This window comes from Zootoca vivipara, chromosome 5 (assembly GCF_963506605.1).
Source record: "Zootoca vivipara chromosome 5, rZooViv1.1, whole genome shotgun sequence".
In the NCBI taxonomy this organism is placed as follows: Eukaryota; Metazoa; Chordata; class Lepidosauria; order Squamata; family Lacertidae; genus Zootoca; species Zootoca vivipara.
The window spans coordinates 45391698-45414082 of NC_083280.1; the positions used below are offsets into that span (position 1 = coordinate 45391698).

The following is a 22385-nucleotide window of genomic DNA, read 5'->3' on the forward strand; positions in this document are numbered from 1 at the left end:
AGGGAGAAAGAATTGGCCAGATTCATCCTCTTGCTGTCACGCAGAACACTGTGCCTTTAAGGAAAGGAGAAAAGCGTAGGGAAATGATTGGAAAAAAATGGTAGGGAAATTACTGGAAAAAATGAAACTTTTCATAACCAGATCAAGATGACTCATTCACAGAACGGAAAACAAAAAAAACCCCTTTGCCTTCAGCTGTCTGGGCTGTGAAAATAGGCATTGCAGTTTCTTCTCTGGCCCCCCAAATAATGCTTGCTCAAGAACAAATGATGTTTGCCTTTACAAGATGGTGCAGTTGGTGATATAGGTGCTGTTATGGTTACTTCACCATATTTTATAAGCTTTTGCCTAGGAAAGTTCACACTGCTCTAAGTAAGTAATTACGGTGAGATAAAACTCCACTGTCTTTAAAGCAAAGGGTGACTAATAATCCATAATGCTGAGTGACGTCAGAAAGACAAGCAAGTGCTACACTCCTGCCTGGGGTTTTTGTGTGTTGTTGTTGCTGTTTGCTTTGAAGACATTGATTACATGAGCATCACTGGACCCCTTTTGGATCATGCCTGTCATTACCTCCTTTTGCTGAGTCCCCAACGGCTAACTCTCAAGCCCGCAGGCATCTACTAGGGAGCAGGCCTTTTTTAGCTGAGGGGACAATTTCATGGAATGCCTTCTCCACGGAGGCCCATATCAGTTTGGGCCTTCAGCCACCAAGACAAACCCTGCCTCTTTGTTCCTGCTTCCCTGTTTGGTTTGTTTTTGTCCCGTTGTCTTGTTTTATGAGTTCCTGCTGCTGCAAAGTGGTGATACAATAATGATGTAGTATACTTGTGTGAGAGAATCTCAATGGGAGGCGCTGTCTGGCAGCTGCCAAAAGCCAGCAAAGGAAGACTTACCTTCATCCTGGGCTTGAATGATGACACTAAGGAAGACCAATGCCAGGTGGCAGGAAATGCCACCTGAATAATGTGTCAGCACAGGGACATTTCTGTTTCTGATACTACATTCGGTTATCATTTTTATTGTGAGAATTTTTTGTAAGGCTACTTGAGCACCTTTCAGGGCTAAAAAGTGGGCTGTAATACTTCTACCCAAAGTAGCACTCAGTAACTATTCTTATGCTCCTGTAACAGGATTCTCCTCCCTCCTCTCTCTTTTGCATGCACCACCCCCAAATCTGCCTCAAAACAAACTTGGACACACAGAGGGAAGAGAGGGGAGGAAGTCCTTGTGCTGACAGGACAGGTTTTTTGGCACTACATTGGATAAAACTCTAAGTATTCCAAATAAATGATAGATTTTAATGTTTCATGTAAGCCTCTTTGGGTTCATTTCTTTTAAAAAGAAAATCAGGATCTAACATACATTTTAAAATACATATCCATCTCCAACCTAGCTATACATTTCTCTCCTTTTCTCCCTTGCTTTCTATTCTTCATTCTGTATCTTTCGTGGGTTTCTACATAGAGTTCTGATATTTATTTATTTTTACAATGCAGACTTCTAATAGAAAGGTTTTCCATTGGGAGTAAGGCTAGTCCCCTGCCCTTTCTATTAATTGGGGACAGGAGTATCATCCACAGCAGATGGTTAGCCAGAAACCACCACCTGTCTGAAAGGACTATTTGCCTTCCTTGTGGCAACAGACTAACATGGCTACTCTTCTGGAATTTTATTTTAATGGATTGCCTATTATTTCAGCTGGTGTACACAACTATGCCATAGGCAGGAAGCCCTGCTCTATAAATAGAGGGAACTTTGTAATGGCATAACTGCGTAAGAAATATTCGGAAGTCACATACACTTACAATGCACATCTGAGTTCTGAAGTGCAGAAGAGTTAGGAAATGTCATTCTTCCACTCTCTAGTATGACTCAAGCCCCAAGGAAACCAAATAGTTCATCCCAATTTAGCCTGGACTATAAGTGTTTCCAGGTTTGACTGCTTGGGCAGGCTACATGGTTCTCAGCCTTTGTGCTCCATGATAATTCCAATTCAAAGTGTTGGTACTGACCTTTAAAGCCCTAAACGGCCTCGGTCCTGTATACCTGAAGGAGCATCTCCACCCCCATCGTTCTGCCTGGACACTGAGGTCTAGCACCGAGGGCCTTCAGGCGGTTCTCTCACTGCGAGAAGTGAGGTTACAGGGAACCAGGCAGAGGGCCTTCTTTGTAGAGGTGCCTGCCCTATGGAATGCCCTCCCATCAGATGTCAAGGCAATAAGCAACTATCTTACTTTTAAAAGACATCTGAAGGCAGCCCTGTTCAGGGAAGTTTTTAATTGTGGCGTTGATTCAATGTGACATTGAATGCGTGATGTTTAGGGAAGTGTTTAATGTTTAATGCTGTATTGTGTTTTTAATATTCGGTTGGGAGCTGCCCAGAGTTGCTGGGGAAACCCAGCCAGATGGGCATCATCATCATTATTAAATGTGTGGTATAATGGAAATAATTTACAAACCAGCAAGTCTAATTGGAAGTCTGTTCAGAATCTGGCGAAGAAAATGAGAAGACGAAAATAATAGAACATCTGATCTTTTAGTATTAATGTGTGTTTATTTGTTTGTTCAGGTGATGATTTGTAAGGGTGTGGAAATCAGGCAGGTATGTATGTATGTATGAGCTAGTTGTGAAGGTATGTAAGAATTTGTCAAGTGTGAGTATGGAGTGTTGTAATTGTGAAAATAATTGTTTTTGTGTAATTTTTTGTTTTAAACAATAAAGACCTATTTTTTTAAAAAAATGTGTGGTATAGAATCATAGAATTGTAGATTTGGGACTCAAGCAGTCATCTAGTTCAGGGATGTCCAACTGGTTGACCCTGCAGTGGAGTTAAATTCTCCGCCCCTTGCCGTCGTCACTCTTTTCCTCCGTTGTGTCAAATGCTTATGTAGTCGGCATGTTAGAAAATAAAAGTACCGTAGCTGTTACTGCTGTGCCATTGTTGTAATAGGTGTGCTAAAAATAAAGCTAAAAATGCTAGCTTAGCTTTTCCTCCATAAGAAAAGCTCAACAACTTTGACTTCGCCCCCCCCCCCCAGGCCAACAACTTTGGCTCCCCACCCCCTTCATGGGTAGATCACTTTCAGAATTTTTATACTGGGAGTAGATTGCAGTCTCTTGAGAGCTGGATGTGCCTGATAGTCCAACTCCCTGCAATGTGTGTTTGGGGACTGTTTACCTGGCCACAACCTCTGCTGAATCAGGTCTTGGTTCCAGTTCTTAGTACTTATAGCCCTGATCTGACTGCTTGCCTGGTTCTGAACCCTGACATACCTTTATTTCTGTCTCAAGTGCCATCTGCAGACTCACTGCAGCTTTGCACCCAGCTCCTGTCCTTATTCTGGAGTTTCAGCTCTTCTTGTGTCCTTGGCTGTGGTCCAGTGTTTACAATGAATAGCAGGACCCATAGGACGATGCTCATCTGGAAACATTTCTGGGAATGGCTGCTTATTTAGCAAAATTTATTTAATGGCATCTTTAGGTAGAGTCCTGTAGACTGCCTCCTCCAAATGATTTCAAAGGGTGGGCAGCTGATTAGGAGGACAGTGACAAGCTATGGAAGCTATGAACCAAAGTGCTCTGCCAGCTGAGTTCCAGCTGTCATTTATCTTAATTTCTGCAGAATTCCCACATGGGACATGGTTTTTGTTAGGGATGGGGAACCTGTGACTCTTCAGACATTGCTGGACTATTGCCATCATCCTGACCATTGGACACGCCCACTGGGACTGATGGGAATTGGAGTCCAACAACATCTGGAGAGCCACATGTCCCCCATCCTTCATTTAGTTCATCTGCTGTACTGTGCCCCGGTTTTGAGTTCCTGTTTACCCTTCAAAATGTACTCAAATATAATCCCTCACGGTGGCTCCTTTTATAACTGAACTAACCAGTTTTCAGACTTCATATGCACAGCTCTCATGCTTGATGCCCACCTCCTTCTGTTGCTTATGCTCTACCCTCTTTCTTTTCTTAGCTACTAATATCTACGTGGCAAGCTTTGAGCCTACAAGTGCAGGAAACAAGACAGGATGTGCATAGTCAAATCTATTAGTGAGTAGTGCCAGAGTGAGCTGTTGGGAGGGAGAAGCTGTCACTGAGAGGACCCACTATTAAGGTCGTGTTCTGGAGACAGAGCATGATGAAGCACAAAACATAACAGAGCCCAGCACACTTTAAGTAAACTAGAAACATTGTCACACTACCCCCACCCCCTTCCCTTATCTACCGCTCTCCCCCTTTTCCTCCCCAATGTCTCAACAATTGAAACTGATCTGTAAAAATGCTATGAGAGACACTGCCCATGTCTTTGTAAACTGAGAAAACCTTTAATAAAAATAAAAAAAAAAAAAACAGAGCTGGCCATACCTTTAGGCAGTTAAAGGCAGCCACTCCAGACGGATTAATGAATCATGAAAGAACAGCAATTGTCATTTTGCTTTTGCTTACTGTCATAGTACTTGTGGGTATTAAGCACTGTGACTAAGGATCGGCAAATCTGTCAGTTTCCTTTTATCTCCCCCTCTCCTAATCTTAAATTCAGTTCTCCACATTTCCACATCCATGCATGATTTTTTTTAAAAAAGGTCCTCATGAAAATTCATCAGCATTTTAGTATAAGTTCATCCTAATATCCATATTAGTGCAATTTTGCCTAATATGCATTTTTTCAAAGCAATTCCCCCTAATGAAATGCTTTTTGAAATTTATTTTCACTAATACATATACGTTTTTATGCACACTTTATGTTAGTATGGGTACATATTTTTGCACATAAAATCTGACTGGAGATGCATTGCAAAATTTGGAGAAGTGTGGATGTTAAGGAGTGACAGTGTTTCATATTGTTTCAGAAAGTGCAAATTAGGTGGGTTCAGCTTTAAATGTGAACTGAATGTGATTTCTCCCCTATCTCCAAATGTGACTTGGGACAGATACCATCTGGTGTTCCACCACAGGCAGCAAAATCTCTTGAGCTGGGCCTGAAGCATTATAACAGGGAATGAAGGGAGTATGAAGGATGCAGTGTGGGGATGAGCAACTCATTGGATGGAGAAGGCAAGGCAACCTGTGTGATGGAAAAAGATGAAATAAAGGGTTGTATCAGGCCAGTGTGTCTCATAAGAAGCACAGGTCTAATTAATTGTTGTCAGTTAGCATTTAATCTCCGTTTGTGACAAAGGAAGCACATAGTAAAGAAAAGGAAATGGTGAGTAAGAAGTGGTTTTCAACTAAATTTAACAGTGCTTACTGAATGGAATCTGGAGTTGTTCTCTAAACCGTATTTATTTTTCTTCAAATATCTGTGCCACACCCTGCTTGCTCCTGAGGGGGGAGGTGTACAGGAAATTCAAGAGCTGTTCCAGCCATTCTGTCAAGTGGAGAACATGCATACTTAGGCAGGGGGGCTTCAGGGTCTGCCCTTGAGTCCTGAGTTCTTTTCAGTGTCTGAACTATTTGTGTGTGTACAATTGAGACCCCTGTTCCCATCGCCTACCGGTAAGCACAATTGTTCTACATAAACAGAGGTACTGAAAAGAGTCAAGGATTTTGGTTTGAAAGAGAGGTTTTCACTACCCTCCAAAACATGTGCTTTCCAGGTCTACAAGTCTCATCATTTCATTGTTCCTGTCTGCATTTCCCATGGCAGCAACTGACAACCAGAGAGAGAACCAAGCACCGTAACAATCAAAGACACAGAGATCCAAAGGACAGCGGGATACAGATAGGATTTACAATGGTGATGGGGAGTCTGTGGTTCTCCAGGCATTGTTTGATGACAACTCCCAGCATCCATAACTGTTGACCAGGGGTTCCCAAACTAAGGTCTGTGGAGCGGATGCAGCCCAATCGCCTTCTCAATCCGGCCCACGAACAATCTGGGAATCAGCATGTTTTTACATGAGTAGAGTGTGTCCTTTTATTTAAAATGCATCTCTGGGTTATTTGTGGGGCCTGCCTGGTGTTTTTACATGAGTAGAATGTGTGCTTTTATTTAAAATGCATCTCTGGGTTATTTGTGTGGCATAGGAATTCGTTCATATTTTAGTTCAAAATATAGTCCGGCCCACCACATGGTCTGAGGGATGGTGGACTGACCCATGGCTGAAAAAGGTTGCTGACCCCTGCTGTTGAACATCTTGGCTGTGGCTGATAAGAGTTGGAGTCCAACAACCTCTGGAAGGTCATAGGCTCTCTGTCCCCGATATACAGGCTCCAGAACACATGGGAATAAATAAGGAAGGCTTTTGGTCCTCAGTTTCAGGACCAAAAGTGGTCTTATACAAAGTGGGCTTATACAAAGGGAACTAGCAGCACAATTGTTTTGTTGTGTGCCACCCCAGTCTCTCAGCAGTGCGAGATTCCGGGGGTTCCGGACACTTACCCAGGGTTTGTGTTCCCTTTTGGAAATGAGGCACAGTGGGGACTGTAGTGTCTTTATGATATATGGTTTAGTTACACATATATACAACCTGAGTCTATGATGGAGGGGGTTCACAGTATTAACACTCCAAAAGGGTCTTGTTTCTCCTGTAGCCACAACCTTAGATTTAAACAGGCTTCAGATATTGCTGTCTTGGTCTTCTCCCAGCTTACTGCTTTACATCTGGCCCTCATCCCTGCAACTTTTCACTCTTTCCAATTATCAAGTTGAGGGAGGGGCCTCACCCATTTGCCCTCTCCCACAAAGCCACTGGAAGAGGAAGAGGAGTGCGGAGGGAGTGCACCTCCCCTGCGGGCGACGCGCCATGCCCCCCGCCCCGCCTGCTCTCCACTCCCCAGTGCCGGAGAATGAAGCTCCGCCACTGCACAGAGCTCCTTCCTTTGTTCTCCTTACACCTCCCAGGAGGCTATTCCAGGAATTAGAAGGCTTGATTATATTTTAACACTTGCTGGATCCAGGGATTAGAAGGATCCGGCATACAGTTCAACACCCCAAACTCATAACACTATACAAATCTTATTCAGACAAATTCATGGGTAAGTGAGCACAGGATTGCAGCCTAAAAGAAAACAAGAACGCCTAGAAATTCTCCATTAAAAAAAACAAAAACAAAAAAACAGGCAAAATATTTATTTATTTTACTAAGTTTATATCCCACCTTTCCTCCCATAGGAGCCCAGATATTGGGAGGGAGAATGTGTTATCACAACTCCCAAAACTGATGCCTGGTTACCGCATGGGGAGCCAACCAGGCAGCAACTGGCACAAATTACTTCCGTTGCAAACAGGAAGAACAGGTTTCCCTAAAACTTGATATTTAACTTAAAGTTGTACACCAAACAGAATGCAGTGAATATGCTTCAAAGTGAACTCACTATTTAAATTTATGTATGTTAGGATGTGCCCTAAATAACAACATGCTGCATTTTTTTCTATTATATGGCCTCGTAGTTTGTTAGGGTATGGTGGATGCCACCTTGAAAAATATTAATTAATATTAATTATTTTTAAGCCTTATAAGTTTAAGATTTAAAAGGTTAACAGTTTTTTTTTTAAAAAATATTATTATTAAGAACAAACTACTGAGAGGCCATAAATTCAAAAGATATTATGGTTAAATTAATATAATTTAGTTTTGCTTGGTAAGTAATTAAAATTCTTTGGTTTTCTGAAAACGGTTTATGTGCTTCTTCATCAGATGTAGATTTACCAAGCTAAACATTATCCAATCACAAAACTAATAGATTTGGATTCCGCACACCCAAAAACATAATTGGGACCCCTCATTGGACACACCCTACTGTGAGGGCTTCCATATCTGCATATTGTCACTTGAAGCTGCAGTCACACATTCTAAATGTGCATGCGTAAACTCACCTTAACATTTCCTGTGCTTTGTGCTTTCCTGTAGTACCTGCTGAACCTGTACAAGTGTAAGCTAGTACTCTTTATAAAGAGTAGAGCTCTTGATAGTCCCGGAACAAAGAAACACACCATCCCATCTGGAAGCCAGAGGAACTAGGGCAGAGCCAGCCATGCGCCCCTGTTGTACTATTAGCCTCTACAAGTTGGGGTTCATGGGGGCAAATCAGATGAGCCATGGGAGATGAATGAGCAGTTTCCCCAACACATTTTAATTAACGGCAGAAGAGACAAGAGGCCCAACTCAGCCATTAGGCAATGGCCTCAGGAGGCAGATACTAGTGGGGGGGGTCAGGAAGAGGAGCAGCCCTCAAAGCCACTCCACTCTATTGGAGATTAGAACTATTTGTGTCATAGGGTTGTTGTACAATCGCTAAACAAGCCAGCTGTCCTCGGTGCATGTGGGGATGTTATCCCGTTGCCAGTGTTGACTATTCAAGTGCCAGAACAGTCAACTTCTGTACTTTGAATGGGATGGGGCAGAAATTTGGTCTGATCCACATTAAGACCCACTCTTTCTGAAACAATATGTGAACCGAAGCGCAGCTATACTCTGAAATTCACACGTCTCCAAATTTTGTGATGCAATCCTCCAAACCGAAATGTGTAGAAAAGTACATATATTAGGGAATAGTGTGTATAAAAATGCATATTTGTAGGGGAAACAGCATACAAAAGTGCATTATATTGCTTGCAAAAATGTATATAGTAGCCAAAATTTCAGACAAAAATGTGTATGTTAGCATTTTAGCGCACATTCCTCCTATCTGATTCTCATGAAGACTATTACGTTTTTTAAAAATGCAAAATAATACAAACTGAATTTGAGAGTGGGGGAAAATGAGACATTGAGAGAAACTGAAATTAACAGGCTCATCCATTGGATGGATGCATCATTCTGTATTTTGCCTCAGGCAGCAACACGTCTTGGGAGCAGCCCTGACGATGAGGCAGCCGTGAAATTGATCAGAGCAGCAGCAGGAGAGGGCATACTTAATCTCTTCCTTCTCTCCAACCAGCCTGGGGTTGGGGTATATGTGGTCCTTTTAGCTTATTCCATACAGAGAAAACAACACCTCGGGGAGGTCAGTTTTAATTGGATAGGGAGGCTATATTGAATGAGTGAAATACCTCATCTCCCCACCATTGCGCTGATCAAAATCGCAACCTCTAGCAGCTGTATTAAAGTAAAACCAAAAACTGTCAGGAGACTTCTCATATACCTCCAGTATCTTACTTAGTTTGACACTCACTGAGATGATAAATCTGTACTACGTAAAAACAGAACAAAAGAAAGCCAAACTAGATGTCTACATTAAAAACAGAGATGTCTGGAAGATGGCAAGGTTATAGCTCTTCTTCCTGATACCCAATCTTCTGTGTCCAGGGATTTATTATTAAATCCCCCCTCTTCTGTTCAAAGTTAGGAGCTGACCTGAGGCATTTTGTTGCCTGAGGTGGAGCAGTAAGGGGCATATACATCCACCCCCACCAGTCCAGTTGCATAATATCCAGGGCTGGTGAAATTATTTTGGCACATGCGGCAGAAAATCTCACCTCTCCTTGGCAGGAAAAATATAACAACAATAAATTAGAAATCGCAGTTTACTGTCATCTCAGAAACAGCTGCCTTGCTGTGCTTGACGATAGGGCTGGCCTTGCTGAATTCTTACAGCTAAGGAACTTACAGTGAGAAGTAAGCCTATGTCCTATCTAGATGATGGAGATTAGCAGGGTGCAAAGTGTGTACAATAGTAGTTAAATAAGCAAGAGCTGCCACCGTCTCCCCTAGAGTCTAGGCCTTTGCCTCTTTCCTCCACCACCACTGGTCACAACAAAAACATAATTCATCATCAAGCTAAAGAAAACTTGCTTTGCAAAGGCTACACTGAGCGAGACATGACTTGACAAAGCAGGAAGCACATAAATATAGACATGCCAGTGATGTCTGACATGTTGGATAGCCCTGCCTTGCATCCTCCTCATTCCGATGCCAAGAGTAAGACTATTTTTTGTGGAATCCATTGAAGCTTCCACTGAACACTAGTTGAGAACATCATGAATGGACACACTGGCCCAGCTTGCACATCACATTAAACCGTACTTATAAACAAACTGGTTTTTAATGTGAAGTGCAAACTGGATCATTAATTGGTCATATGATGCAGAGGGCTCTCTTGTCTATGAAAGCTAAGGTGTCACAAGACACTGAATTATTTTTGCTGCAACGGATCAACATGGCTACCACTCTGAAAATTTTAATTGGTTTCTTAAATGGTTCAGAAGAACCATTCAGGTTAATTCAGCTGCTGTTCTATGCTTATCAAAGGACCAGACACCTTGAAATTACCCCAGATCTGCTGCCAATTCATTTAGTTATGGGGCAGATAGTTAAGATGCTTTTATAATATAATGTGGCTCTTCCTTCTTCCGGTTAGTGGATTTATAATACTGTCCTTAAAACATATTCATCTCTACTTCTGCATACCCTTCAACACATTTTCTTATCCTAATCAGATTTTATCAGAGCATGTTGTACAAGTCAAAGCTAAACAAGTCTTGCTTACTTGATAAGTAGATAAGGGAAGAAACAGAGCTTTATACCTGCTATGGTCAGGTATTTGTTGCTAGTTTATGGTGCCCTCTAGTGTATTCAAAATACTGCCTTTGTGCTTTTGGTATGTGCCTGAAACATTCTTGCAAGTCTTGAAAATGTAGGTTCTGTTTTACTACCAACAGAAATGTACCCCTGTACAGATAGTATTACCTGTTTTTAGTCTTTCTTTTACAATAAAATGAAACATCTGTTTTGTGCCTTTCACATACACTGGAGACTTAGCAGGTGGTTTTCATCTGAAGAAATTGGTAGAGATTTTTCAAATCAAAATGTGATGTTACTTGCTGCTGAGACAAATGTAGATAAATGGTCTATCCTTTAGAGTTTAGCAGGGAATAAATCTCTTATCAAAACCAACAATGAACCACCTAATAGTTTTTGTTATACTATCTGTATCACAGCACTCATCTAATTTAAGGTGCCATCACCATTTAGACTTTCTGACATCTCTTTTCTCCTTGACAAAATCAACAGGTGAGCATTCTCAGTGTTCATTTGTCCTATTCCATGCTAGTGCCCACAGAAAAGCTGGGGGAGAGACCGTTGGACAGGTGTTCTGGATGCTCTCACAATGAAAAGTTGAAGGATCTCCTTGATAAATCTGTGGTTCCCAAGCCGTGATCTAAAGGGATATGTGCTTTCTGATTACTTCCCCTCCATCCTCAGACTTTGCTGTAATAGGTAGCATACTCTCTCCTAGGCGGCTGAGGGTGTGCAATTTCTCCTGCCCAACAATTCCCATTCTGGATCACCTCTTGGCTGAGGCACAAAGGGGGCTTACATTTGTGCCAGTTCTTCAGAATTTTGTTCATGGTCCCTTGATCCATGATGCCCAGCAGTTTTTCCTTCTCTTCTCCTGTTTCGGAAGGTGTCTTTTCCACACACGTTGCATGACCCATGCTTAGGTCCTTATTCGCGCCCTCAAAAAACTGCTGGATGCAAACCTTGGCAAAGCTTTTAGCGTGTTCCGTGCAGGTCTCATCAAAGAGCTTGCGTTCAATGTCGATATAATGAGACCAATACTTGCTCTTCAGGAATGCAGCTTGAGTAAAGCAGGGACGTAAGGAACGAACAAGGAATGCCAGCAAGGTCATCAACAGCACAAAGGTCCAGCCCATTGCCTGAAGGGGAAAACCAAATGTCATACTATTATTAGGGTGGTGGTTGTGGGAGTGGGATAGAGAAATCTATGCAGTACACAATTGCAGTCATGATCATCAGTGGTTTTCCAGAATCTGTGGATCCTGGGGCTAGGAACCTCAAAATATTGTTTTGGGAGTTGGGCTGCTAGGCTCATGTCTCATCCATCAATGAGTGGATGAGTGTGAACTAACATCACAATCTACCTCATTGTAAAATGGCAGTGATGTTCCCATATTTGTTTGCCAGATAGGAATCCAATGAAAGCCCTATGCTGTTGTATTTAAAGTTCCTGAAGTTGGGGGATCAAATGGAACCTGAACCAAAATCTAGACCAAATCTTTTAGTTTTCCTGAACCAGAACACAATTCAATCCATTTTAACAGGGATGTGTTGGGGAGCAACTACGCCAGGAATAAGAAATCTGTAACCTTCCTGATGTTGTTTGACTCAACTCCCATCAGCCCAACATGGCCAATGGTTAGGGATAATGGGAGTTGTAGTCCAACAACATCTAGCGGTCCACAGGTTCTCTATCCCTAAACTACAACACAATATCTCCTATATTGCAGCAGTCTTTGGCCTGTCTGGATAATAATTTTCTAAAATGTATTGCATAAACAAATTATTTCCCCACTCCTAAATCCAGTATTTTTCCTCTTGGCTTTCAGTATTTTTTTTAAAGGAGCACATTTTTGTCTCATGCTGAAACTGGCATGTCATTTCAGTAATGCTAAGTAAAGGTAAAGGTAAAGGGACCCCTGACCATTAGGTCCAGTCGTGACCGACTCTGGGGTTGCGCGCTCATCTCGCATTATTGGCCGAGGGAGTCGGCGTATAGCTTCCAGGTCATGTGGCCAGCATGACAAAGCCACTTCTGGCGAACCAAAGCAGCCGACGGAAACACCGTTTACCTTCCCGCTGTAGTGGTTCCTATTTATCTACTTGCATTTTGACGTGCTTTCGAACTGCTAGGTTGGCAGGAGCTGGGACCAAGCAACGGGAGCTCACCCCGTCGCGGGGATTTGAACTGCCGACCTTCTGATCAGCAAGCCCTAGGCTTAGGGGTTTAACCCACAGCGCCACCTGGGTCCCTAATGCTAAGTAGAATCATTCAAATACAAAAGTATTTAGAATTGGGTTTTTTAATAGAATGAATTGATTATCTGCAATGCCAAATTTAAAAACCGCAACAGTGCAACAAATATTGCATGATTAAAGAAAGATCTGATTAAAGAAAGATCTGAATATTTATTCCAATACATTCTTAATTTTCAATGCTAAGAAAAGCAGTGGCTATCCAATTTATACACAGCAGAGGACGGGCTAACGTTGCCAAGCAATGCCAAGGGGAAACAGAACAGTGGCAGCATCAGATTGGTGAGAATACAAGTGATCAAATCAGATTTTAAAAATGACTTTGACGTTGTACCCAGGTGAAAGCCTGGAGGGAATTTGCATCCTATTTAAGATGCAGAGAACAAATGCAGACTGAACACAGTAAACAACAGGAAAGGACTGTATTGACCTGCCTGTTTTAGGTTGGGATCACTGGATATATTTTGTCTGTATTTGCATTGCAAATGGACTATTTGGAAGCAGGGGAGTTCATCCCTTCTCCCCTCACTTCCTTCTATAATCCATACTTCTTACCAAAAATGATGCATGGAATTATTACAGTAAGGAATCAAGCACTCTGTTTTGCAGGATGCACCCTACATAAGCCTACTCTTTGAATGTGGAACTAGCACACATTGCAGTTCCAAATGTGCTCACACTTACCTGTGATTAAGGCCCACAATTTATGCTGTAAAAAGAATAAACTGCAATTGTAGCATGAGAAGTATATCCATTACATCACATTTACATGTTTTCTATGAAGTGAGACCTCAAGAGAATGAGGACAAGAGAGCCAGTGTGGTGTAGTGGTTAAGAGCAGTAGACTCGTAATCTGGGAAGCGGGTTCGCGTCTCAGCTCCTCCACATGCAGCTGCTGGGTGACCTTGGGCTAGTCACACTTCTTTGAAGTCTCTCAGCCCCACCCACCTCACAGGGTGTCTGTTGTGGGGGAGGAGGGGAAAGGAGATTGTTAGCCGCTTTGAGACTCCTTCGGGTAGTGATAAAGCGGGATATCAAATCCCAACTCTTCTTCTTCTTGTGTTTCTTACCAGTAATAAAGAACTGCAGCATGCTGAAAAATGCTCAGAGTGCTTGCAGTGTATAGGAAATGGTAGTATGATAAGTGCATATGAAGTCATATAAAAAGCCTGCCAGCCTTATAGGGGGTCTCTCCCATTCTCTACACTTAGGCAAATCCTGCAGTCAATCACTTTTTGCTTACCTGTGATATACAGCGCAGATACCTGGTTGCCACCTCTTTGGCAATAAGTTCCTGCCCATTGTAGATGTCTGTGCAGGGAATCCGGGCCAGAATTCTCCTCAGTTCCTTCTCAGGTAGTTGGGTATAGCTGTGGTTCCCCAACTTATCTACAGGCACAGAGGTGCTGAAGGCACATATAAAGCACTCTCCATGCAACAGTGTGACCGAAATCCAAACAGCAGGAGCAATCATAGCCCGTTGTGCCATGGAGCAGAACATGTAACGCAGGACAGCCGGGTCTTTCTGCCGCTTCCCTGTGGGTCTTTTCCACTCTTCAGCCAACATGGAGACATTGTTATTCATCACAAATCCCAGTAGAAACAAGACCAGGGGTGGCACAAACAGGATACCCATCGCATAGGCCAGGTTATAACCTGGTAGGCATGGGCAGTTGAAGTCAAAAGCCACGTACATCTGTGCACTGGCAAGAGCCATGATGCCACATATGCCATTCATGAAGGATTCCTGGTTGGACTGGAGGAACTGGAAGATCATACGGAATTTATCCATCGTTGTCACTTTATGCACGCTCGCTTGCCTGAATGCAATCAGAAATTTGTCCCCCTTTTCACGGGGCAGAATTTAAAAACAACAACAAAACCCCTAATGCGTCTTGCCAATGTCACTTACTTTTTCAGTTTCTGCTCTTTACACCAGCTTTTCAATTGCTCAGGCAACGTGTCCCCTCCCCCATTTATTCCTTGCCACCTCAGTACATTGACTTCGTTATCTTTACCTTATGAGTGAATCTCTACTCCTCCCAGGTTGACTTGGTGTGCATTGTACTCCCTCTTCTGAAAAGTTAATTGTGTGCCGTTGTCAGGTATGTCATGGCTTAATACAGCAAACACTTCTTTCTTTGTGCGAGCCATCACATCTCTTATTAAAAAACCCTTAAATCCCTGAGGTTGCCTATTTGTGGAGGCATGAGTTCTTCTGAGGACTTGCTTGGAATCTCTTCTAGGCACTCTTTATTCATGACAGGAAAAGGATTCCTCTGACTTCTGTTCATGTGCCTGCAAATGCCACATGCTCCTCCCACTGCCCTTAGAAAAATAAGGGAAAGCTGTGCCCCACCTTTGTAGGTTTACCTGGGGGGGGGAGAGAGAGAGAGGAGAGTACCTATGCAAATATCACTGTGTGGGATAGGAATGGAGGAGTAAGTCAATTCAGTTCACATTTAAAGTTTATTATATTAATACAAGTTTCTCATGGCTGTTGGCTAGAACAATAAACTTATGAACTGAAGTGAACATTTAAAGATGAGCCTACCTCATTCCCACTTTCCAAAACAATACACACAAAACACAGCCAGCCTTCAAAATTCACACTTCTCTGAATTTTGCAATGTGTTTTCCAGTTAAATGTGTAATGTGTATAAAAATGCATATGCTAGGGTAAAGTGTGCCTAAAATGCACATCTTAGCAAAATAACCTACAAAAATGTGTTATATTAGGGGAAATTGCATTCAAAATATGTGTATTAGGATAATACTAAAATGCTGAGGAATAATTAGGACAGCTTAGCAACAAGCTGATGTGGAAAAATGAACTTAAGGCTGGAAAAACTGAAACTGAGAAGAAGTGAAATTGAGAGATTTGCTCATTCTCAGCGTGGGATCCATTATAAGGATAGGGATTCGGGCAAGAGAAATATAACTCCTGTGTTTTTCCAGCTTCTCTCTCCTTTTGCTGCTCTTTTTGAAATTCTGGAATCCTTCACTACTTTGTACTCTGGGTGGAGCTGTAACATGAATCAGGAGCAGCAGCAATCTTTTCTTTCTTTATAATGTTCTATATCTATGCAGAACACTGCTACTCCCTCTTATTTTGTTCTGCAACAAGCAGCATTTCCTGTTATATTTCTCCCACGTAAATGTGATCTGATGGGCAGAAGTCTGTAAAGAGATTTTGGTTCAACAGAACCCCTTAAACTAGCCACTTGCAATCTCTCAGAATCCATTTCTCTTCTGCAGGATGAGAATGTTTGGTCTCCTTCATCAGGGAGTTGAGAAGGCTTGCAAATAATAATTTAGAAAACTGTCTTATGTTAGGTCTGATGATTTATCTATCTAACATTGTATTTTCTGATAGGCAGCAACTCTCCAGGATCTCAGGTGGGAGAACTGTTCTATTGTCAGTTAAACCTTTAACTGGAAATGCTGGGGGTCAATCTTGGGATTTTCTACCAAAGCATGTCCTCTAATTCTGATCCATGCTTGAAAACAATTAATGGGAATGTGCTGCTAATATAAATGTTGACATATTTGTTAGTTGTTTTAATGCAAAGAAACAGAGAGAACAGAACATGGGATATACTGGGTGAGATCCTGAGAAATATGAGCAGAGTTATTAATGTAAAGTGTGGTTTCCCTACCACTTCCTTCCTGCTAAAGCCCCTTGCGCTCCTGAAAGGCTAATCTCAAGGCTCAAGAGACTCTCTGAAATGGCTGGGGATGTGGTGTGGGGAAGCTGGACTGGAGGGAAGGGGCAGAAATCAAAATCAAGGGGATCTTTCCCCTTTTGTGAGAGTGGAAGTGTCCTTCGCTTGTCCAAGAGGATGAAGAAGAGATTCGAAAAGCAACATCTGATCCTTCTTATCTAAACCCTAAAATGTAAAATGTACAATTGGGGGCACTCTGGTTTAGATTTTTAGCCTCATAGTCAAAACTCCAAGGTTTTGCCTGACAGTTGGCATTACCATGAGCTGACACTAAAATTGTTTTATTTGTTCTTCAGCGGTATGTTCACATTAGGAGCTCAAAATGCACCAAGTGGTCATTTCCCATCGCTGCATTTAATAATTTATTATTTATACCCCGCCCATCTGGCTGAGTCTCCCCAGCCACTCTGGGCGGCTCCCAATCGAATATTAAAACAATACAGTATTAAATATTAAAAGCTTCCCTAAACAGGGTTGCCTTCAGATGTCTTTTAAAATTAGGATAGCTGCTTATTTCCTTGACATCTGATGGCAGAGCGTTCCACAGGGTGGGTGCTGCTACCGAGAAGGCCCTCTGTCTGGTTCCCTGTAACCTCACTTCTCGCAATGAGGGAACCGCCAGAAGGCCCTCGGTGCTGGATCTCAATGTCCGAGCTGAACGGTGGGGGTGGAGACGCTCCTTCAGGTATACTGGGCCGAGGCCGTTTAGGGCTTTAAAGGTCAGCACCAACACTTTGAATTGTGTTCGGAAACGTATGTAGGTCTTTCAAGACCAATGTTATGTGGTCTCGGCAGCTGCTCCCAGTCACCAGTCTAGCTGCCGCATTCTGGATTAGTTGTAGTTTCCGGGTCACCTTCAAAGGTAGCCCTACATAGAGCGCATTGCAGTAGTCCAAGTGAGAGATAACTAGAGCATGCACCACTCTGGCAAGACAGTCCGCGGGCAGGTGGGGTCTCAGCCTGCGTACCAGATGGAGCTGATAGACAGCTGCCCTGGACACAGAATTAACCTGCACCTCCATGGACAGCTGTGAGTCCAAAATGACTCCCAGACTGCGCACCTGGTGCTTCAGGTGCGCAGCCTCCTGGTCCTCCCAGGCTGCGCACCTGGTCCTTCATCTGGTTACCCCATTCAGGACCAGGAAGAAGGCCTGGGGATGTCTTCACCCAACACACATGACCTTTTTGGTTTCTCTGCCCCCACGACAACACCCCCTGCCTAGAACACCTATTCATGAAGCTGCCATATGTCAATGTACATGTGTGATGCACATCTCAAATCTACACACCTTTCTTAAGTATAAAGTAAATTTTGCTTAATTTTTTGAGTCAGATTGAAGCTGGTTTGAGGAAAAACCCATCGGACAACAATATTTCTCAACAAACTACAAGATCAGTACAGATTGTGGCTATTGGTGTGTGCATGCTCACTGGATGTGGAGTAAGTGGCAATGTGAGCATACTCTCCTTTTGGAATACACCTAATAAGCATTAACTGGCACCCCAAATCCCCATTCAGTGGACCAACAGAGCAACATGCTTGGATACTGCTGAGGTCACTTTCTTTCTTCTAGCACTTAATCACATTACCTTGTTGAAAGATTTACATGATCACAGAAGCTTGGAATGGGGAGGGGAGACTACAGAAAGCAACTTCCAGTGAATTGAGGCTAAGCAATGATCTGTGGGCTGGTGATATTAAAGGAGAACGCACATCAAAGGCTTGAGAAAAGGGAACATGTAGTGAAAAGCTTTGTGTATATTTGTAGAGAGCCATTTAATCTGTCGGGGAAAGTTCTGTGTTACCACATTGAAGGCACGCTAACCATTTAACAGAAAGAGACAGCCACCTGAGGCACCTGTCTTTGGCTGTCTTGAAAGCAAATAGTTATTTATTTATTTTTTATTGAATTTCCGGACTTGCTTTTTTGCTGTCAGGAAGGCGTGGGGAGTCCTTGTGGGATTTTCTCCCTCAGATTCCAAAAGAATTCGTCTGACTTTGGATACAACACACCTTGACTGGGGGTGGGGGACCATTTGCTGCTGCCCCTCAGCAAAATGCCTTGGTCTTGATCTGTGGCCAGGGATTGTGTCATGTTCCATACAGTGAGAGAAGGCAGAAGCTTGACTGCGGCCAACTGTCTTATCTCTAGTTGGTTTGCAAGTAGATTGGCAAGGATTTCTGACTCCTAATTAACAATGGTGCAGTGATCACTCTGCCACAACTGCCTTATAAGGTAGGCCAGCTGTCCAGAGTGTGTTCTTGTTTGTGTCACCGCTCCCCCTTTCCTAACTCTTGGCCAAAGAGAGGACTAGAGCTGTGAGCTGGATATCTTGCTGGGAAGGTGGTGAACAGCTAGCTCCCTCCCATCTTCATAGGCTGTGGAGCAGTATGCTTTCTTTGTACTTTCCCTCAGGCACAAGTAGAAAGCATAATGGCAAACAGCTAAGCAGGTGAGGGAAACAAAATCCTTTGGGTGTGTCCCAGAACCACTCTACACCCCAGTGCCAAATTAAAGAAAGTTTTGTCTTTGTGTGCAGGGGTGTTTTTTTTTGAGGAAGAGCTAAGAGACAAAGGGAAAGCAGCCTGGTACTTTATTACAAAATAAAAGACTAATCCAATGGGGGGCTATTGGAAAGAGTCTCAATATTCACATACACACAAGGTCACATAATGTAGATTCAGCATGCAGAGACCTTGGATGGTCAAAAGTTGGGACAAAGGAATGGGTCACCATATTCCATGTTTATGTCATTTGAGTCCAGCTGGCCTTGAGTGACAGGGCAGCAACAAGCCCATCAGCTGAGTTGCACATAACTAGGAAGGTGCTCTTTAGCACCTGTTGGAGCCTAGGTTAGATGGGTGCTGCTCCTGGTGGCCCACTCCTGGCAGATAGGACATATCAATCAGATTGTGTGCTCGAAAGTGGCAGAAGTTATGTGGCTGGGTTCTTGGGAAGAAGGGTGGCTAGAGATATTGTAGTTGCTAAAGACACATACCCTTGCAGGGCAGGCCTATGCCACAAACAGAAATAAATCAGCTACAACATGCTACTTGCTACTCAGCCACATCATTCCTTCCCTGTAAAATAAAAATATTAAATGATTGCCTTTGAGCAACTCCATTGGCCATTTTTAGAGTTTTGTATTAAGAGTTCCTAATTGGGTGGTGCTGGGGGTTAAACCACAGAGCCTAGGGCTTGCTTATCAGAAGGTTGGCGGTTCGAATCCCCGCAAAGGGGTGAGCTCCCATTGCTCTGTCCCTGCTGCTGCCAACCTAGCAGTTTGAAAGCACGTCAAAGTGCAAGTAGATAAATAGGTAGGTAAATGGCATTTCCATGCGCTGCTCTGGTTCAGCAGAAGCAGCTTGGTCATGCTGGCCACATGACCTGGAAGCTGTACTCCGGCTCCCTCGGTCCTAACGGTCAGGGGTCCCTTTACCTTTACCTTTTAATCAGTAGTAAATCAGATGTGTCTTTGTACTTCGGTATGCAGCCTGCAAGATGACGTAGGTATTTGGCTCTGCCTGCTAAGCTAACATTTTGTATCTGGCCCTGCCCTCCAATGGCAGGATTCTAGAGAAAAGCAAAGCAGATCCCACAAGTTGTCTGCTGACTTCTGATGTAAAGTACCAAGCATGTTGTTGGGGCTTCTGTAACTGTTAGGTCTAGGCTTGCACTGTTAATTGTTAACAATATTAAGCAGGGAGTCACCCATAACTATAGGTGCTCCTAGGAAACAATTATCTGTAGCCTGAAAGAAGGGGGGAAGTGTTGGGATATGGTTTCCTTGCCCTTCCTAACTGGCACCTAGGGTACTGCCCTGGTTCAGGCAGAACTGGTTTTGACAGATACTGTTTCAAATATAAATGGACTTTAAGGCAGGCAGGAATGAGCTGCTGTGCCATCAAAACATGATGTGAGTTTCTAACAAAATAGGTACTGTAATCCAAATTCATCACTGAGGTTAGAGTACCAGAAGGAGGAGGTAATGCAAAACATAATGGGCTGCTTTCATCACTGCATACATACCGGTAGTAGCTTCATCAATGTGTTATACAAGACAAACAAATCATATAACCAAAGGCATGACAACGCAATGCTTCCAATGATAGCAGCATCATTGTCAGAAATTGATTTCTGGGCACATAGCTTACTTAGTAATCACACTGTCTTTTCCTTCCTTTGCATTTGTATATTCCTGCTGCGTCTAAAATACTTTTAAAATACCCTTCCATGAAAATCAGTATGCAAAGTAGATAGCTACCCAGTTCATTCCTCAGCAGCTTGCTAAGGCAAATAGTCAATTTGATTAAAACACATGGCAAATATGGAAGGTCAGATATTTAATCTCTTGAGTGTGTCTGCTTAAAATTAAATTAGAGCAGGTCTCTAATATGTGAAGGAGACCAAACATAAATACTCACAGGGGCTTCTATTTAGAAGCCCAGGATTCTGCTGTAATTACATGCCTGGCTCTCTCATCTTTTCTTCTAACCTGAAAATGGATTAATAATTTAATTCTAGAAGGGGGATTCAAGTGTAGCTGTCCAACATATTTCAATTGGATGTTGGGGAAATGATTCTTTCTTATTTTTTAATTTTAATTTTATTTTGTATGCTACCCTTCATCCGAAGATCTCAGGGCAGTTCACACCATAAAAAGACAGAATAAAACCATACACAATAAAAACAAAATATAAACCAAACCAAACTAAACCAATAACACCCCTTCCCACAAACACATTTAAAAGAACATAGACTGTTAATCAGCCAAAGGTCTGGTTGAAAAGGGACATTCACCTGGCGTATAATGAAAGTACCAGACGAACCTTCCTGGGGAGACCATTCCACAAATGGGGAGTCACTGCAGAAAAGGACCGTTCTTGTGTTGCCACTTGCCACCCTCCAGACCACTTGTGGTGGAGGCACACCAGAAAGGGCCTCAGGTGATGGTCACAGAGTCCAGGTCAGTGTATATGGGGAGAGGTGGTCCTTGAGGTATTGCGGTTCTGAGACATTGAAGTCTTTATAGGTCAAACCCAGCACTTTGAGTTGGGCCCAGAATCTAATTGGCAGCCAATACAGTTGGGCCAGAATTTCATATACTGTAGTGCATTATTCATTAGTGATAAGCTGTTGCCTTTGTGATAATTTAGTACACCCATTACTGTCTCCTTGCTGGATAGAGTTGCTAACTTTGGACCTACCTTTTGCCTGCTGTAATAATCTGTAAGATGTGGGCTATGTTGTTAACCATTTTATGTACAGCATATTGAACACATGTTTAAGTACCAGTACCAGTGATCCACCTAGCTATGAATTGGCAGCAGGTCTCCAGAGCTTCAAACCGGGGTCTTTCCCAGCCCTACCTGGAGATGCCAGGGACTGAATCAGGGACCTTCTGCATGAAAACCATATGCTGTACCACAGAGTTGCAGATCCTTTTGCATTTTTGTTATGGCCTATTGCTCATATGGAAATAAATCTGAACTGAATTCGTTGTACAGACATTAGCATGTGATAATGCTTCACTCCATGCCTTTAAAGTTTCTGCTGCTGATTCCATACCCCTCAACTGGTCTGGAAAAACTGGGACATCCCACCCTCACCTCCCCACCGGAGATCATGGTGGCCATTTGGGGCAACCACAATCTTGAGCCCCCAAAAGCACTTTCTTTGCTGCTGTGATCTTGCACCCCCAAAAGTGTGTTTTGGGGCACTATGCCCAAAATAAGCACTTTTTTCAGGTCTGCAATCTTGCGTGGGTCACGTTACTCATGTGGGAGTGTGAACCTGAAAGATGGCATCTGGTTTTTCATCTTGATGTGTTGGTGGGTATGTGATTCCTGCATACTATTCTGTTGTTAAAGATGCAAGAGCAGCCCATTTTTGCTGGTGTGTGTGTGTGTGTGTGTGTGTGTGTGTTTGTGTG

The 22385-nt window shown here is 42.9% G+C and overlaps 1 protein-coding gene across 1 annotated transcript; it reads right to left on the reverse strand.

Moving 5' to 3' along the window:
- Positions 1-11145: 11145 nt before the first annotated feature.
- Positions 11146-14518, reverse strand: CALHM1 (calcium homeostasis modulator 1). Its single transcript, XM_035132431.2, has 2 exons — positions 13970-14518; positions 11146-11609 (listed from the first exon to the last, which is right to left on the reverse strand). Exons 1-2 carry the CDS (start codon positions 14516-14518, stop codon positions 11151-11153), a joined length of 1008 nt encoding a protein of 335 aa, XP_034988322.2. The 3' UTR covers positions 11146-11150.
- Between the last annotated feature and the right edge of the window lie 7867 nt (positions 14519-22385).

Excerpts from the sequence above, each read along its gene's own strand:
- CALHM1 (XM_035132431.2), bottom strand. The coding sequence starts at position 14,518 with ATGGATAAATTCCGTATGATCTTCCAGTTCCTCCAGTCCAACCAGGAA. Across the intron at positions 11,610-13,969 it reads ATCTGCGCTGTATATCACAG|GCAATGGGCTGGACCTTTGT; the intron begins GTAAGCAAAAAG and ends TTTCCCCTTCAG.